This window comes from Varanus komodoensis, unplaced genomic scaffold, assembly GCF_004798865.1.
Source record: "Varanus komodoensis strain SLA01 unplaced genomic scaffold, ASM479886v1 scaffold6_4, whole genome shotgun sequence".
NCBI lineage: Eukaryota > Metazoa > Chordata > Lepidosauria > Squamata > Varanidae > Varanus > Varanus komodoensis.
Genome location: NW_025336347.1, coordinates 11783583 through 11803876, shown reverse-complemented (window position 1 = coordinate 11803876; position 20294 = coordinate 11783583). Strand labels below are relative to the sequence as shown.

Below are 20294 nucleotides of genomic sequence, written 5' to 3'. Positions count from 1 at the left end.
CGATCACTACTTGCCATGATGACTAAAATTCCTTCTTGGCTAAGACAAAGCAGAGGTCTTAAAGGAAGGTCTGCCATGCCTTCACTAAGGGTGTACAACCTCCATTGCTCCTCACATCACAGAAATGAGATGTCATCTTATGCATGTTTAGACAGAAACAAAGTCCCCAGTGGAACTTGCTCTCTGGGGAATGATGGGAGTTATAAACCTTTTTTTTCCTGTCTAAATATTTATTTTTATTTTATTTTATTTATTAAAACATTTTTATGCCTCCCCATTCGCCAAAGCCTCAGGGCGGCTTACAACAATAAATTAAAATAACATTTTAAAATATATACATTAAAATACAAATATATGATATAAAACATACAATATAAAACAAGCCACCCTGACCAGATAAAATTCAATAATATTAACATTTAAAATACTGCTTAAATAAAAAGGTCTTCGCCTGGCGCCGAGAAACAAATAACGACGGCGCCAGGCGGACCTCTCTGGGGAGCGCATTCCATAACTTAGGCGCCACCGCTGAGAAAGCCCTCCTCTGAGTAACCACCCTCCTAACTTCTTCCACGGAGGGCTCCCGGAGAAGGGCCTCTCCCGCCGATCTCAGGGGGTGGCTGGGCATATATGGATGTAAGCGCTCCTTCAGGTACACAAGCACAGTGTTGTGTTTGAAGTTATTTTCTATTGCACTATTGTGTAACAAAGGTTTATATCTGTTTACTGGCGGATTAAGACTCCAAAACATTATCAGCAATACATGGCAATAGAAGGAGAAAAAAATAAAAAATTGAAGTGTTGAAAAACAACATGACAGATAAACCCTTGTGGTGGAGAACTAATTAGTAAGAAATTTGGAATGGTGCATCCAGATCTGGTAACATGTCCCAGAAAATAAAGGGTATTCTAGAGCTTCCAAAGATACTGTTGAAGCATAGTTTCTGCTTATTTGATTTAGCATACAACCACTAACATACATCAGCAAGTATAACAAAAAAGTTAGCATAAGCAACGCTATCGAAAACAGATTAAGAGTTATTCTTTTATCAAACATCAGATCTCCAAATGGAATGGCAAACTAGTTTTGAAATATAACTAGGATGTTTCAAAAGTCATTTGTAATGACATGGTGGTATGTATTACATTTTCAAAGTAAAATTAGTCCAAGGAATTCCACTGGGTTAATGCAAGCTCTTTGTATGAGACTAAGCAGCTCTCTAGTTCCCAGCAAAAGTGTGCTGCTCATACATTGACAGAAGAGTTCTCCACAGTGTACATGCTTGTAAAGGCAGAAGAACAGAGAAACAGACAGAATGCATGATGTGCGTGCAGGTTCAATTTCCTAAATCTCCTGGAAGGGATGGAAAGAAACTTGCCTGAAATCCTGAAGAGCCACCGTCTGTTAAATCTCGGCCTTAACAGGGCAGCAGAACCAATAGTCTCACTCACTGCAAGACAGTTTCCTGGGTCGCTATTTTTCATGTTTCATTTATCAGGGCAAGGGGACACAATTTGCAGAGATTAAGGAGGAGGGGTGGGAAGCCAGGTTCAGCATGTATCAGTTCATGAAATCAAGCGCATTTCTGCAGGCTTCACTATAGAGCCTTACTCTGTTTTGCTTTAAGCAAGGACTGTTAATATACTCTAAGAATTCTTTGCAGTTGGGATAGTTTTAAAGATGGGCAGCTGACTACGGCCTCAAGGGACCTATATGTACAGAGATTAGGCATTTTTAATCAGCCTACACTACTTATCCCCCTCCACAGATTCAGTTATTTTTTCACACCAACAAAAAAGGTAGCCATTTAAAAGCAAACTTTCAGTAGTTCAGCTATCAGGGCTTTGTGCTCAATTCCACCAATGCCAGCTTTCTTTGCTTTTTCTTTTGCTGGCCAATGAAGCTACGCGCATACATGCACAAGAAGGATGAAGCAGCATGTTTGGACAACTGGAAGACATTTGAGCGGTTATATTTCACAGGGCCTCCAACCAGGCTAGTTTCCTATGATATCCATTTTATTACCCCCTGATAGCATTTGCAGACCAGCAGCTCCTTAATCTGTTATGCCTTCTACTGTCTCTTGCCTATGACAGAAAAACAAGAGGGGTAAATCTAACTGTCCATGCAACCTGCCACCCTGGAATGCTAAACAAGCAAAGGGGGGGAAAGACATTGATCATCTTTAATAACAGGAAGAGTTATAGTTGCCCAGAGACTGGGGGTGGGGGTTGCAAAAGGCTAGCCCATTATTTCATTTAAAAAAAATCCTGAACTTAAAAATAGCAGAAGTATCATGCCAGCTCTGCAAAGAAACAAAACCAGATAACTTAAATATGACAACACGCCTACATCCAAAAATTGCTACCAAAAGAGATCACAGTAATGAAAACAGAAGAACAATTTTATTGCTCTCGTTTATCCCCACAAGCCTGTGATGTTGGGTCATTAATAGCCACATTAATATCCTGTGGGGATCCAAGAGAAATTTACTGTATTATATTTCTATTCCACTCTTACTCCAAGAAGACTGGACTGGTAGGCATGGATGTTATCCTATTTCATCCTAACAGGCCTGTTTGTTGCTGGACTAAGAAACAGTGCTTGGCCCAAAGGAATTTGGCCATGCCTACATTTCTGTATGTTTCAATAAGCAAGACCATGGTTTGAACCCAGTCCCAGTTCTTTTTGGGCCAGATGAAATGTCACTAGCCATGGCTTAGTTTAGTCCTTTTGCATAATCTAATGCTCATATGGAATAAATTAGGCACAGTGCTCAGTGTCTGTAACTGTGTCTTGCATTGGGGTGAACTGCTTGGAGCAGGAACTGTTCTTCAGTTCACTTGGACAGAGCAATAACTACAATAAAGTGCATGACCATAAATAAATATCATTTGCAGTGGAATGACACAGGACGCTTTAGCAATTCGTAATAGTTAAGCTTCTTGTTATCACTGAACTTTATGTTTCTTTACCACTGACCAGCACTGAAACTATTTGCCTTTTATCTGAAGTATCATACTAAAGAACAAGCCTATTTAGAGTTGCTTACCATGTACTAATTTCATTGTGTAACTGCATTTGGAAGTCTTGGCTACACTCTTCCAACACTTAACCAAGGATTCCAGTTGTTTCATTGGGCGCATCACAGTCTGTCCTACATTCCTCACCCATGCAAGTTGTAAATAATACTGTATCGACCAGTAGCACAGAACAGCCAGTTGATAAAACACTGCAACTATGGTCCTACTTGTCCTCTTGAGCCAGTAATAAGCAACAGTTGGAAAAGGAGAACTAAGAGTTCAGGATGTTACTCCAAAAACAAATGGAAACCAATTCAGGGCAGGTCAGTGGAGTGCCCTGCTGAAACTCTGCTGATTTTCCAGTTGTTTCGGGTTGCCTTTGGAAATGCTAGCTCCCTGTCACATGAGCAGGGGGTCCCACTCGTGCATGAGCAGACTTACAGCCCAGATAACAAACAGTGAATGACTCAAAATTAACCATTTTAGCAGTATGCAGAAATAACTGTCAAATTTACTAAAGACACAACATCCCCTTCCATCATATTCCTCCTTTGGAACTTTTAGCCCCTACCCTATTTTGTTTGTTTGTTTGTTTGTTTATTTATTTATTTATTTATTTATTTATTTAGGATTTTTCTAGGCTGTCCAATCACTTCCGTCTCTGGATGGCTCATGACAATCTATAAATACAATAAACAATCTATCCTAAACAAAATAAGTTAGATATCCCACGACTATTGCTACTTATTGCTGCCCAAGTTCACCCTCTCCAAAGGTAGTCCAAGGCAGACATTACAAGAACACATGAGCACAGGAGACAATTCTTATCTCTCCCCACTGTCAAACGTTAGACCATGCCCAACCTGATCAATGTCCACGCCACTTGGCTATGACAAAAAAGTGTGGTATAACACATCTGGAAGGCATCAATGGTTGGGATCAGCTGTTTCAAAACCTTGCAACTTTCTGTCACAGGCCTTACTTGCACAATCTTTTTTTCACAACACCTACAACAGTTGTAGAGGTTAGCAGTAATTGACAATGCCATTCCACAGTTATCAATTCATGGTTAAGTGATATGAGGAACTGTCCTTTAACCAAAGGGAACTAATACTGGCAAATAGCATCAGTTTCTCTATTAAACGGCCAGTACAATTACATCTTAACTAAACTTTCTATAAAGAAAGACTTCCAATATGCAGTGGTTTCAAATTCTCACTGGTAGATAGCCTTCTGTCCTAAAGCATCCCACACAACTCCTCAATTGAAGGGAATACCCATCATTTTTATTACCATAGTTTATTTATTTAAAAATATATTTAGACTGCCCTCAAGGGTGGAACCTTCCCTTAAGAGAAAATCTCCAGCAGGCTTCCATCAAAGGTTGAGTTAAGAGGAACTGCAATGCTCACATGTTCTCTGGAGACCACCGCCCCCCCCCCCCGGCCCAGAAACACAAACAACTGCTTAAATAGGGTTTAAGTGCCTTATAGACTTTTTTTTTTGGCAGAATCAGCTTTACTAAAACTGTATCATTTTTGTTTAGAATTTTTCATCCTGCCTTAGCTCTAATGTGCCCAAGGAGAAAAGATTTGTGTATCTTTATGTATTCCTTACCTCATAGAGCCCCAGAGCAGCACTGGAAGCAACCAACTTTGGAAAAGAATTTCTGCCTATACTTCCTTTTCCTTTTTTTCTGTTAAAGGACAACAGCAAAAGCCAACAACTTAAAGACCAAAACTAGGCTTAGGGGTCACATTTTCTCCCTCTGTCAAGGAACCCTTGGGATTCTAGGGTGGTGTAAAAGCAATAAATCTTACAAGGTCTCTCAGGACCATCCAAAACTACAATTCCCACATTTCCTTCCTTGGAGTCTGTTCAGCTTTGTGGAGCAGATACGTCAAACAATATTTGTTCAAGCTTCAAGTTCTGCCTGCAAGGACATTCAGCTTGGATAAAATAAGACTTCCTTTTTTAAATTCCCTTCGCAGTTGCACCAAGCCTTTGCATATGTTGAAACTAGAACATTCATAAGAAAAAAGTACTACTGTCTTGTCTTAGTATGGGCAAGACCTTCCCCTAGGTCTATAGTTGTTTCCCTGCCCTGGAAATGAGCCCTTCACCCCACCGCTCCTCCCCCAACTCTCTATGATGCAGGCCTATTCATTCTCCACCTTTCAACCATCTCCCTTTTGTGAGTGGCTCTGAATATTAACACTGGCTATAGAGCTGTTGCTCCCTTTGTATGTGGCCCTTGCATTTCAAATTGCAATCACTCTGGGGAGGAAAAGCAAGCATGATTAAAGGCCACAGAACAAGTTTCCCAAGAGGAAGGGAAATGGTGAGGATTTTGCTCTGGGGTCCTGAAGTCCTTCGGTTTGAATGACCCTTGTTGAAGCACCAACAAGGGCTATTCAGAAAGCTTCATTCGTAACTAACTATCCTTTCACAACTGCTAATAATCTATAGAACTGTGCACTGGCATTCCTAGCAGGCCCTTTCAAAAGTCCCCTGTAGCCCATTTGACGGGACAGGCCCAGCCAATGCCCCAAAACATCACTACAACAGCAAGGGACTCATTAAACCTCGGTCTCTGAGGAACAGGGAATGCGAACCAAAGCATGCCAAAACCTGTGAATGGTTTTGAAGGGAAAGGACAAAGCACACATACAATAGAATGACAAGCAAGGCCGCTAATTAAAGCAAAAGTTGTGGTTCTATCTGCAGCTTAGCACTGCTAGCCATTCATTGAGAGTTAAAAAAAAGTTTTCAGTCCTTCAAGTTATAAGGAAGCAGAATCTGTAACAAAAACAATTTCAAATCAGGACAAAATGAATGAAAATGGATTGAGTTTGGTGCATAGTTAACCAATTAATAACTTGAATACCATACTTTTGCACATTTTCAAAGATTTTCCCCCCAAAAGAACAAGCTTGAAAGCACTCTACACTTAAGCCTTCTCAGTCCTGTTCACTGGTTCCTTCCCACTCTTGCAATCCCCAGCAGATGTCAACAAGTGTCACAAATTATCACTACAAAACTTGGAAAAGTTACCGGCTGCATAATCGGGATTGAATTACAGTGGAAGGAAAGTTAAAAGGGCACAGGATAGGACCTTTCCTGAAAAAGAGACAAACAAGATCTGCAAAGGCAAAAAAAAAAAAAAAAAAAAAAAAAACCTCACAAGGAGAACTAAAATAAGAGACTTTAAATTTGCACTCTATAAATTGTCACAGAATGTGGATGCAAGAATACAACTTCAATACCATACAGTTTAATAGTTTACTTATTAGCATCAGCGTTGCTTATCAAATAATACTGACACTTAGTCCTATTATTATACATGCTACTGAGTCACAGTTGCACACTTAAGCTGTAATCAAAACCAGACATCCTAGGAACAAGTATAATATAACTTACACAAGGTACTGATGTATTCTCGTTTAATTAAGCTCAGATTCTGAAAGATCTGCAGGCTGCAATCCTATGTGTGCTTGCCTGAGAGTGAGCCTTTCTGAATTAATCTGAAGTAAGCCCCGTTGAAAGATGTGCAGCAGCCTTCCTCAACCTAGTGAAGTCTCAAACATTTGGTGAGCAACTCCCATCAGCCCCAGAAAGCAAAGCCAGTAGTCAGGAATGCTGGTTGTTGCAGCATCCGGAAGACACAGGCCTGGGGCAGAAAACAACACTGGCATGCAGAGAAAGGTACTGGCAGCATTCCGTTCTGAGTTTAGCAGCAAAAATGGCTCAACACTTCTACATCCTTCCCCATTTCTTACATTTGGAGTATTTCTCAATTCACTCTAGGACAACAGATGTTAGAAGACTGATCATGATCCATTTTAAAAGGCTCCTGGATTCTCAAAATCAATGCTAGTACTTGCATGTACTGCTTAGCCATTACACCAGTATATATATGTCTCTTGTTATAAATCAAGGCGAAAACACCATTCAAGGTTCCCTGAATGTAACTTAGAGAAAGCTCTAACTCTCCTCAGGGGGCAAATTTAAGGTCTCTGACTTCAAGAGAAGCCTATGAAATATACACTCTATTGAACCAATAGCAGCAGCCCAACCATGTATATGGGCAAGCCCATAACTCACACAATAAGCCCACTACACACATTCAGACATGGTTAAAAATGAGAAGTTATTCATATGGGAACAATTCACACACAAGAGTTCCAATCGTGTGTATGGGTGGGTGGGTGGGTGGGTGGAAGAGGGAGGGAATCCAGTCATGAAATCCTGCAGAACTTACTTCTTCAAAAGGAAGAATGTGGATTAGCCCTCTCTAATGTCACAATCCTAAGAAAATGTACAAGGAAGTAAGCACCACTGAACTCAATGGCGCTCGTCTCTGAGTAAACATGCTTAAGCCCAGGCATGTGGGTGGGAAAAGTATGGGGGGGGGGGTGTCATGGAGTTTTAGGGTTCCTTTAGGCTGCAGACATGTACATGATTTAGAAAAGAAATTAGCAGGATGGTAGTTTTAGAAGGCTTGCTGTACAGAGAGTAACATGTCAATGCTAATATCAAGAGAGGTGGGAAATGTTTTCAGAAGGAAGCATGGGTGAGGATGGAGGGGAGGGTGGGTGGAACAGGAATCCTTATGCTCTTCTCAGTCCTGCTGAGCGAAACAATCCAGCCTTTGGAGATTACAGCTTATTCTCTGTTCTGTTCCATTCATTCAGTGACACTGAATAGGATTTAGGGGTATGAAGCCATAATTGCCAAGCTTGAGTGAGCTCCCTGCTCTTGCCTCCACTCACAAACACATCAGTAGTGTGTGTGTGCGCGCGCACGCGCACAGACGCACACACTTGCCTCCTTACTGGGGTCAGCTGTGGCACTTTGTTTTTTTTAAAGACTTCCCTGCTTTAAGGCTCATAAAAGGCCTCTCAGAACTTTTGAAGCAAGTACCTATTAGAAACACCAGCATCGTAGGCACCTAAGCCAATTACTAAGAAGTGATTGAGCTGCACGGACAGCCTTTTTGGTAAAAGAGTGGGACATAGCACTGTGAATAAATAAATTAATTTTCAAAGTGTGAAAAAAGCTTCCTTATCCACAATATGCCTGTCTTACTTAGATTAATGATAACCAACTTCCGAGAGAATGTGCATAAGATCACATTCTGTGTGACAAAGGATGCCTCGGTGGGTCTGATCAGAGATGTATGCAGGCCACTGCTCTGATCTTGAGAGCAGGTGACTTGATACTCAGAGCTCTGAAGAAAGGCATGCTAGAAAGAACCACATCACAACATTTGTGCCCTGAATCTGGTAGCCCTAAAAACAAAGCTTCCATGTTCAGAGGCAGTAGTATCTGCTAACTGAATTATACAGCTTTAGAACACAGGGGGTTCATTTCTGTCAGCCATGGCGAATAAGCTATTAATAGTCCTCCCCACCTTGTATTTCTGGGGTACATCCTAACTATCAATGGACCAGCTTCAAATTACTGTCGCTCAAAACTGCCCTCCCATTTTCTTTTTATTTCATTTTTTAGGGAAGGAATTAATATTTCCACCAATTTTGCATGCAAGTGAGTAAGAAAATAGATGAAAAGGGTGTTTCTGGGTTTAAAAATGCAGTTGGGGGAGGGGGCTAGATCTGTAATTGCCATTTTGATGTTTGCCACACTTTGCACCTGGCCTCTGTAGGCAACAAGCATTTTGTTTCCTATACTCTACAGTCAGGTTTTACACTGCGGATAATGTTCTAATGTAAATCACGCTTCAGACATTTTATATCTTTTGATGTATATCTTAACTTCAAAGGCAGGCACCAAAATGAAAGGGGGGTGGGAAACCCCAAACAGTTGGCTGGTTTTAGATCCTCTCTTACCTTGCCAAACACATGCACATGCTCACACACTCCTCTCCAGCCACACACAATGACACTTAATTTCAGAACTGCATGGAGTTCGACTGTAAAGCAAGTTACTCAGGGAGTACTAGAAAGTCCAAATAGTCTTACGTAACCATTCTTATCCACTGCATAGAAAATGTACTTAGTCCTTTCACATGTACTAAGTACCATCTTCCAAGGGTGGTTCTTTACCAAAACATTGCCTTGCGCAGATGTTATTGCATTATTACATCATTATTAATGTAATAGTAATTTTTTTCTTCCAAAGCAATGCATATTTCTAATAAAGTTAGGAGGGTGAGTACTCGGAGGAGGGCTTTCTCTGCGGTGGCGCCCAATCTATGGAATGCGCTCCCCAGAGAGGTTCGCCTGGCACCGTCGTTATTTGTTTTTCGGCACCAGGCGAAGACCTTTTTATTCAAATGTCATTTTAATTGTTAATAGTATTTATTCATTTTTTTCTTTGGCCAGGGTGACTTAATTTATACTGTTAATTTATATTATTTTATTGAAGTTATTTATGGTTGTGAGCTGCCCCGAGGCTTTGGCGAATGGGGCGGCATAGAAGTCTCCCAAATAAATAAATAAATAAATAAAGTGGTTTGGGTTTTTAAAAATAATTTTTAAACACTCCAGGAGGTCTTGGCAATGGCACAACAAGCGAACAAGTTCATAAGATACAATACTAACACTGAAAGAGTTTGCTAGTATTTACAAAACATAAAAGTGCCCAAGTTAATTCCATAGCTGTAACAAGACTCAGTGAGAATATTTGTTTAAAGTATTATTAGCAGTCTTCCAGGGGAAACAATGCTTTGTTGTATATATTTTATCTGTGTTTACAGGAAATTTTATATTGCTGATTTATATCGCAAGCCATTGCAATAAAAGGTAGGGTGGGTTAGAAATTCAGTAAATCAATAAAGCATAGACTTCATTCACAGAGTGTGAACTTCAACAGTACTATTCCATGTATGTTTACTTACAAATCTGTTCCAAGAAGAGTTTAGGCTTCTCAAGAACAGAGAGGGCAGGCCTTCTTAAAGTTAACAAGCCCTTGCTAAAAAGAGTTGCTCTTTTCCTTCAATTTAAGTGTGTCAAGAAGTAGGACAGAAATTTATGCATCTTGATTCTCCACCTCCACCTGGACGTTACTCCAAGGGGCTGAGTACTTTCTCAAACAAATGATTGGCTGAAAGTGCTGAAAACCAATGGAATAACTCTAGACGTTTTTGCTGGAGCTCTTTAAAACATGTCATTTATTGCTATCAACCAGCTTTGCAATTCAACATTTAAAGCATCAAAAATGTTACTAAAATTCTGCAAACATGAGCTTTACAAATATGTGATGCATAGATAAATCTCTTAAGCAGAATCAGGGGAGGGAACACTCCACAGTTTCCGGGGGAAAGAGAATCACTGCCTTCTGTAGTTCTTTTGCCAAACCCCATAATGAAAAGAAGTAGAATAAAAAGTTATACAAAATAAGCAAATATTCACAGAATTCAGCATTTGGCTTTGTTTTTCTTCCTAAGGCAGAACAAACAAAACCCAGCCTAGAAGCTGGGAAAGTTATCTTTGTTTCATTTAAGGCCTGGTCTGAGTTAATGCTTTGCACCTTTGGTATGGCTCTGGGTGGGACCAAATCCCACACGTGCAAAAACATCATATTGGAATGTATACTTCAAAGAAGTTGCTCAGTAACAATCTTCTAAAGGTAAACCTGGATTATTCCCAGTCATCTGGTCACCTCTAAACAATGGCTAAAGCAATCCAAGAGGACCTAGAAGAATAAGGTTCAAATCTCCTATTCAAAGATAATGCCTCCAGAAAGTTCCTATTTCAAAACCAAAATGCAAAAGGTGATAATATATTGAAGTCTACAATGACAGGACAGAAAAGTAAGCTCCCCTCCAAAAAATAATCTGGCCAGAACATGGCATCTATGCAATTAACAAGGCTTATTCCTAAATCCCATCTCATAAATACAAAACCACTAGTGGTGCCTATCACTTTAAAAAATGGGAAGAACTTTAAAATAGAAAACACACATTCCAATTTACACAGTTTTTCCTTCATCTTCAATTTCAGCTTAGATTTAAAGTGGCATCTTAATCCTATATGGACCAGGCTGTTGTTGAAAAATCTCGGCAAAAATTCAACAGCCCCAGGATGAACAGAAGATAATCCAAATATACTTCTTGACTTACAAAAAGCAGGAATATCACGGTCGTTTGTAGTTGATGTAGTTGAGGATTTTCCTTGTCTATTCAAGTGTAATTCAGTTTTAAGTATAAAGATTTACAACATGTAGCCACATTATAAGACCACACAGTTCAGAAAAATCAGCTGATGTCCATTTTAAAATGTCATGACCTTCAGCAAGACCCCGAACTTTTCCCTACCTGAGATTTCTAGAAACCACACTACAATGAACTCAACCACAAATCCAAAGAATTTCAATCACATACAACTATACTAGGGAAAAGCAGGATCATGTGACACCTTCAAAACCAATACATTTTGTGGGCTAGACACCACTTTGTCAAAGAGAGTTAGGGGAAATTTTTAGAACTTCTCCAGCTCATGCTCCAGTTATCACACTAGTCTTCAAGGTATCACAGGATTCTTTGCTGGTACTGCTATATCATCTGGGCAGTAGCTGTGGGCCCATATTGGAGCTGTATTTCATATAAATGCCCTCCATACACTGCAGTAATTATAACTATTTTATCAAGTAACTATGTAAGATTTAACACCATCCTTGATTTAACACTATCACTCCAATTGCTGCTACAATGCAGTTAGTACATACTGAATGTCATCTACAGTGTGCCTTAGGTGTGTATTTTCAATGGTGCACATTTACATTGAAAGAAAGCAGTACAGGTTTAGACAGGCAATTTTTAAAAAAGTTTAGCGAATAAGGTTGGCTGAAGTAAAGCTCAGCAAGTCATCATATTTGACTTAAAACAATCAAAAGATCAACAGTGTGCAGATCTGTAAAGTTTTCTTCCAGCCAAGTTTAAACATACAACATTATATATATTCCATAACAACTGTATTCCAAACTTATATATGGCTGTGAAACACAGTGGTAAATAATGCTTGAGATATGACATAATTATTGCAGTGGTAAAGAAATTATACCCCAGAGACTGACAACTCAATTATAATGACATCAACCAGAATAAAAAATTCACACTGACACAGTATTCATGATTAATATAAAAATCAGAGTGCATTCACTGAGTTTCTGTCTCCCTCCATACTCTCACAGAAGAGGAATTTAGCCTACATTGCACAGGTTTATATAAAATAAACAGAAGTGAACAGCAACTTAACAAGTGTAGAATTCTATTCAAAAACTTGAAGTGAAGATAGAAATGTTAATACTTTCACTGCCAATCTCTTTTCTGATAAACATACAATTCTTTGGCATGAGTATTTTCAGGTTATTTGGATACTGAAGTTTCTGAATATCTTATTTTGATTTTTCAAAGTGGCCCACACTTTGTAATATTTGGATATGCAAAACATGTACATCCACATTTAGTCTGATCTGCAGTGTGGTGTCCAAATAAAGTGATTTGGTCCAAGTTCTCTTCCTCAGGATGTCTGTATGTTTAACACTGGATTTAAATACACCTTATTCTGTTAAGTTAACACTGACATTTCTCAAGTTACAACGTATGTTAAACTGCTTTACCATCTTTAAGTAGAATACCATATTCAATTTATGTATTCTTTCAACTCAACTAGCTCCTCGCTAAAAGCTTTTAGCCTCAAGTAGGCACCAGCTATTGGAACCACATAATGCAATATGGAAGAATTAGTTTTCCAGATACAATTTTAAACGTTTGAAAAAAGTAAATCTAAGTTTTGACAGGCCAATATGGCTACAGTCAGGTTTTATTACTAGAACCTTTTTACAGGTAATTGCTAATACTCTCCACTGTCTAAGGATATTATCAGGTTTCATTTCATTGCACTGCATTCCACAGGCTGCAGACCAAAGCACCCTTACTTCCAAGTAAATACACTAGTCAAAGGAAAATAATTCAGTGTGAAGGTAATTATGAGAATCTAAGTGCTAACATTAACAATATCAAAGCAACCACAGATTCATTTATCTACATTTTAATATATTAACCTCAAGTTGTTCACATGGGTCCCAATCCAGAAAACAACATTAATTTGGGATTTTTAATAGTAAGATGAGACTCACAGAACTGTTTTAAAAGATAACAAGGGCCCACTGTGCAGCAACCCAATGGGAGACATTTGGCCTACATCTGCAAACCATTTGCCATTTTTTCCCTCAAAAAGTCATCTTAGCTTTCTTCACTACAGAGTGCAGCTATTAATTCCTTAAAAACATAAGGAAGTGGGTCAAATAAGAAATAAGATTATTCTTTGTCTCAAAGAGGCAAACAGCAACCTTTTATTCAGAGCCCCTCCAACTTTCACCACTGAATTAGAGGTGAAACATGAGATATGCAATCTCACACAGAGCTGGGGAGAAAATGTCTAAGAACTAGTTCTGAGTATCTGTAGGAAAACAGTCCATTTTTAAAGTTCATATCTTGAATACTGATGGCGGTGTTCTATCACACAACCTCAAGACAACATAGCAGCTGTTTATACAGTGTCTAGTATACGATAACCAACATACAATTACATGAGGGTCTGCATTACCTGAGTACCACTCATTTTGCAATTCCTAACTATGTATCTTCTGCATAAAATTCCCAGGACTCCTGATTATTTACAATAGGGAGAGACCTAAACATGGACTTGAATCATGCAGGGAAAGAGAAACTATAAATTATTTCATAGTTTATGACAAGTTCCGTTGCTTCACAGGTGTGAAAGGAACAAACGAACAAACACAAAGAATTATGACACTCTTTAATCTGTCAACCACCTTGAAAATCCTCAACAGATCCACTAACCTGATAATTAGGCTCTTTAGTGCTGACAAATCTTCCAAGGTGCAGGTAGCTCTTACAGAACTTGCAAAATAGTTGAATTTCATAGGGTTTATGCATCTATTTCCCACAACTGCACAATATTCTCAGTGAAAACACTGGCAACAATTTCAATTTTTAAAGCATCACAAGTTCAAAGACTGGGATCCATGAAAGTGGATCTGTTTAAGAAAGAACACAGGCCCCACCAGTTGCATGGCAAAGTTCTCACAAAAGCCCACACAGACACACAAACACGCTGAAAACTTAATGATCAGGCTGCGATGCTTTTCCTTTAAAAGGCTGAACATCACATTCTGGGGAATAACTTTAACTGCAAAGGGAATGAGCAACCTCTATTCCCTCTGGGATCTCTCACAAGGATATGAGAACTCTCTACCCCCAAAGGGATCTCAGTTAGTTGCTCAGCAACTAGCTACAACTAGATCTCTCAATGAAGGGAGAACTGAACCTTACATTAATCACTGCAAAGAATAAGGGAGGCAGAGATTGCCTTAAAGAAAGTCAGCACACAAGCCTGGATATTGCACTGATATGTACACAGAGACTGAAAGCAGTACATCTCTCGTCAGAAAGAGGAAGGCACATTCTGACGTTACAGATATGAAAGACTTACAGATAAACTGCCCAGGTGGGCAGCCCCTCAGGAACTTTCTCAAGCCCCCGGCCGCTGCAGTCCAGAAGATCGCCACTACAGGTACAGTTGGAGTCGCAGGGCTGCCGCTCGAAACACGACCCGAATCCCACGCACGTTTGGAAAATCAGGAGCCAACTCCAAAAGGCATCTGAAAGCAGCAAGGACCCCAACTTTCCCCATCCCGGCAGCGCCATTTTGTATCCTGGATGAGAAGTGGGGAGCAAAAGTACACTCAGAGTTGGCGGTACCCCACGGAACTGCCTTTCTTCCAGAGTCAAAGCGAGCGCGAGGCTGCTTTCTTTTTCTCTCTTTCCTCACCCCAGTCCAGCTCCCCTGGCACTGTCCCGAGGCCTCCAGCGGCACTTCGCTACACCATGGCAGCTCCGCCGAGGCTGCGGCAGCTCCTTGGGCTTCTCAGGGGCCGCTCGCGAGTGCGCGGCGCAGCGGCGCTTGCTGCGGGGCACAGCGGGAAAGCAGCCCAAAGCTGGCTCATTCAGAGACCCGGACTCAAGAGCAACGAAGAAGGAGGCAGGCAGGCAGGCAGGCTGAAGCCTCTGCAGCTCTTGGCACCGGCGCTTGCTCAGGAGTCCTCCTCCTCCTCCTCCCCAGTGAGCACAGCTCGCATAATAAACAAGGGTCTGGATCCGGGAAAAAGTCCAGTGTCGTCTTCCAAAGAAGATCGCCTTGCTGCTCTTTCTGCCGCCACGGCCCGGCCACAGCCCCAGGAAGGCTCCGGGTCCACAGAAAGTTCCTCCACCTTTTTCCTCTTCCTTCTCCTCAGCAGTGGCGTTTGTCTCGTCCCCGTTACAAGAGCAGGGCTGGGAGGTCTCAGCGTTGCAAGGGTCAGGCCGTCGGCAGGGATTGCATCGCGGCGGCGGCGGCCGCCTCCTACTCGAGCGAAGCCCCGACTTCTGGTCCTCTCCTCCTCCCAGGCTCAGACACCTTTCCCAGCACGGGCAAAGCAGGCGCTTTATCTCCGCCTCCGCAACTTTCTCCTCTTCTCGCTTTCCCTGCTGGCCCCCTCCAACGCCTCCCACTCCCGCCTACCCTACTCAGCCCTAGCGCCCAGATCGAGCGTTGCCAGCCAAACCGATTAGCGCGATCCTCTCGGGGCGCCCCCACAGCCAGCCACCGTCTCCCACCCCCCCCTCCGCTTCCCTGTCCGCAAAACCACTTTCCAGCCCCCCAAGCGTCGCTTTCCCAACTCAAACCCACGTTGGACACAGTGCAACATGTTCCATCCTCCTCCCGCCCCCCTTCTCCGGTCCACCTTTCGTTCCCCATTGGCTGCTCCGCCTTCCACGGCTTGCCCGCGCGCCTATCGATTGGTCGGCTGGCCCTCCCTCGTTGGGATACACAACGTTCCATTGAGGTTGACGATCCGTCAATCAGAGGCGAGAGGTTCCGCCTCCCTTTCCCACCCAAGGTGTGAAAGCGGGAGACTCCCAGTTCAACGACCGCGTCTTAAAGGGGAAGTGCATACGGCCAGAGGAAGGTGCTTTCTCACGCCTTGACCTGGTAGCCGAGATCCTGCCCCTTCACTGCAGCGATTGTCTGCGAGGGAAATGAAGACTACGCATCATCTTCACTGGGAGTATTACTTATGTGTAAAATCTGGAGCAGCAATTATAATGGGAGATTTTCAAAGCCAATAAAACGAAGAGACTGTGCAAAGACGCAGCAATACTAAGAACTAACCAGAAATTGTTCCACAACACAAGCCAGTATGAGGAGAAGGGATCTGTGGGTACCATAGTAAAGCCTGCAGAGCCCATTATCCACAAAACATACCCCAGAATACATCTTTTAGTCTTTAACGTGCCACAAAACTCCTGCTTGTATTGTCAATGGAGCTGGCAAGAGTGACTGTAGCCATTTGTCTTCCCCAACACATTCTCAGCTGCTGCTTTCCTTTCCCCCTCCACTCCTGTGAGAAGCAGGAGTTGTAGGTGGGGGGCTGATGGGTCATCCGTGTTTTTCTGGGTTAGTTAGGAAATATCTCTCAACTTAATTCCTGCAGTTAAAAAAATGAAAGTGGCTTACACAACCGTTTAACACATGACTTTAAAAAGTGGACAAAGGTGTATGTATCACATAACCCATGCAAGTCCAGGAGCTGGCCTTGTTACAGTTTGCTTAAGTATACCAGGATGCAGGGGCCATTTTTGAGCATAAATGGAGCTCCTTCGGAACATCTGCCCCAAACCATTCTTGTGGTAGGAAAAGACTGTATTTCTTAGATCGTCATCCTCCCACAGGGTGACCACTTATGCATTGTCATAAAAATAATATGCATCACCAAAAAATAAAAGCAGGGGTTCAATTTGCAAATGTTACCAGAGATGCAGTGTGTGTGTTGTAACAGAAAGCCATCAGGGATTCCCCGCTGCCCTGGCCACCTGGGCACAATCCTGCCCAGCATCTCCCTGGTCCCAGAACCCTGGACCAGCCACTGGATCCAGCACACAACAGACCCAAGCTTTGGGGGGACAAAGCAAGTTAATTAAAAGGATAACATAGAGGGGTGGAGGGACTAAAACACAGACTCCAAAGGGATAAACAGGGGAAAGGGGAATGGAGAGCAGCCACAAGATAGGTTACAGCCAGCCAGGAAACCCCAACTCCCAGGGCCTTGTTGGTCGACTCAGACAGCAAATGGCAAGCTACTTCTAGCCTGGCCCATACACAGCAATTCTACCTTCTCCCGGCACAGGACACCACAGCACTCTTCAGCGGGGAGAATCAGCAGCAGGCAGATCCTCCCAGAAGAGGAGCAAAAGGCTGCTCTGCTCTATGCGCCCACAACAGCTAGGTCAGCTGACCTGTGGGGTGACGGCCCATCTCCCAGTCCCTGGGGCCAGCCAGTTGCGCCAGGTGTTGGTCCTCAGCTGGCCATCGCTGTTCTCTCCAGCACCCTTGAAGCCATAACTGTGATTGCTCTCATCCACAGGACACGAAGGCCCAAGAACCATGGGTGCCAGATTCCACAGTTAATACCACAGGCTGACTGTACACCTCTCTTAATTTAAGAGCAAATGACTGGTGTAAGGTCACCCAGTAAGTTTCATGGCTAAATAATCCGAACCCAGGTCCAATTCTCTAATCATTAGATAACCCTGAGACTGGATTTCTTGAAGAAATAGGTTCTTGCTCTCACTCCCATGCATGCACACATGTACACACACACTTTGGATTGCATCTTGAGAAGTTTGCATGCCAGGATCTAAAACCCAAAAGTTACTGTGGCATATTCTGTAAACAAGGCAGAGGTAAACAAACAAGTCCATGGTTTAAATTTAACCTCAGTAAAAATCTTACTAGGTGGCCTTTGGCAAACCAATTTCTCAACACCCACACACAGAGAGAGCCTAATGGGCAACATGGAAGTAACAACAGACTACTTTATAGGGTTGTTGTAAGAACTACAAAGATAATGCCAATGGACCATTCTGAACACTTCAAAGTGCTATCAAACTATTTTAATATGAAAAACTAAATATATTAGAATTGCATATATTAGTTTAAAACTAAATCAGCAAAGAAGAATAAGACAGCAGATTAAAAGTGATGTGGTGTTAAAAGTTCTGGATTTTTCAGGTAAGATCTCATGGCAAATGTAGAAAGAATAAAGCTGTTTGCTCTGAAAAGAATAGGCGAATCTGCAGTCAAACTTTTAGAAAATCCCTGAGGGACTTTTATGGACTGGGGGGCCACCACTGGGAAGGCCCCATGCCTAGTTAAGGGCAATCTGTACTCCTAGATCTATACTCCCAAATGGATCAAGCTTGATGAAAAGATCTTAATGTTGGGGTGGCAGCTTTTTACTGTATGTTTTAGAAGCAGCCCTCTTAACACTCAGCCATTTAAATCAATAGAAAAATGAGTCGCATTCAGGGAGATCTGCATTAGGCATATGTACTGTCAAAGGAGAAGAAAACACCCCTTGTGTTTTCCAATATGTATTGGGCTCTGTGCCTGACAATATTCATGCATTTGGACACAAACAATAGGCATCAGATCAGCCTTAAGCACCATCTGGAGGGAAGAAAGCTTCCCTTTCATTTCCCAATGCATGTCTGATTCTGACAAGCACTTACGGGCAGGCTGCAACCTTTTACCCATAGAGAGTCCCAATGAATTTTAAATTAAGATCTACAATATATTCACTTCTGAACTGAGGCTACATGAAATGTTGTCATTTGTAGTGGCCCTGTCTCAGTTCTTTTACTATGTTTCAAATATATACTGCCTATTTTTAAATATTGTCCTTAAAGAAGGAAGGTTGCAGGCAGAAAACCTGCAGTTATTTCTGTGCATATGGAGAATAGAAATGCTTGCTTGCTTGCTTGCTTGCTTTTTAGCCTGAAGCTTAAACGTGAGACCTAGGTTAGCTAAGAATGCCATCTTTTCCTTAACAAAACGTCACTATATCCTCAACCACTTTTCTGCCAGAAATTCATCAGGTGCAGCTTTCCATGGTGCAGGGAAAAATGCAGTTGATTGGAACAGCTATAGCAACTGAATTTCTGCCTTACATGCAGTTATCGTAGGCATGCAACCTCTGCCTGGAAGAGTAATGGCAACACTAAGGTCTATTCTCATTTTGTTTGTGTGGCATAGAAATGTTCTCACAACTCAGCCCCATAGTTAAAATCGTCTTTAAATGGATCAGTAGGGGATATAGATTGATAGGTTTGCATCTATGTGTGTCTACAATAATCTTGAGAGACTGGCTGTGCCCCACTACCCACAAGGAGATGTGTTAGCAAGGGCACACTAACATTGCCACATGGGTGGACACAGTACAGATGACCACTTCCTGATATGTTCGGATGATATAGTTATCACTTACTGAATACTAATGCTAAAATATTCTGCAACCTCTACTTGCTGTTATCTTCTTTGGAGACAGACATAAATCTGCAGCCTCTCCACATTAGGTTTTAGATAGGGGTTTGCAATGATGCTGACACTTTCCACATATCTCACAAGCATAATGTGGGAAGAGACCCTGAGCCACTAATCTCAACTGGTGGCCATGGGCTGACCCCAGCTTTCTTCCTGAAGCATGAACATCAGACTTAATAGGCAGGATCCATTATACTATACTACCCATTGCTATTGTACGTATCGCTATTGTATTTATTGGATTTTATTACTCTGTGAGCCATCCAGAAATGTTTTGTACTGGATGGGTTAGAAATATCCTGATATATAAATAAATAAAATACCATGAACCTGATTCCTGACTAACCCTTTTCTTAGACCATGGGGAGACAGTAAAGAAGGAGTTTCATGCAGCCTTTCAGAAATAGCTTCAGATAATTACAACAAATGCAGCTGAGCTGCCCCTTATGGCACTACTTGGTATCCCCCAGATGTGTTGGACAATAGTCCTATTTATTTGTTTATTTATTTATTTATATGCTGCCCTGAGCTATGTGGGCTGGGGATGATGGTGGTTGTACCCTAACATATCAGGAAGGCATCGAGTTGGGAAGGGCTGTTCTAAACTTTGCAGCTTCATTTCAGGGGTCCACCAGAAGAGTGCTAGCTGCTAAGTTCCATTGCAAAGAAGCTAACTCTGAGGGCTAGATCATGGGCAAAACTGAGCAACAAGCCAAACCAAGAATAAATCAGAACTGAAAGCAAGCCAGAAGAGAGAGTCAAAGAACAAGTCAGAAACCAGGACCAACAAAGGGCATCCAAGGATACAGGGACACTCCAGACCATAAAACAACCTTCTCAAACTGGTGCTCTCCAACATGT

The 20294-nt window shown here is 41.8% G+C and overlaps 1 protein-coding gene across 1 annotated transcript in view; it reads right to left on the bottom strand.

Annotated features, from left to right (window-relative positions):
• Positions 1–15452, bottom strand: part of LRIG1 (leucine rich repeats and immunoglobulin like domains 1) — a 151239-nt gene extending 135787 nt beyond the window's left edge. Inside the window, exon 1 of the mRNA XM_044451854.1 lies at positions 14505–15452. Within this exon, the coding sequence (XP_044307789.1) occupies positions 14505–14719 (215 nt within the window). The 5' untranslated portion in view covers positions 14720–15452. The remainder of the gene's footprint in view (positions 1–14504) is intronic.
• Between the last annotated feature and the right edge of the window lie 4842 nt (positions 15453–20294).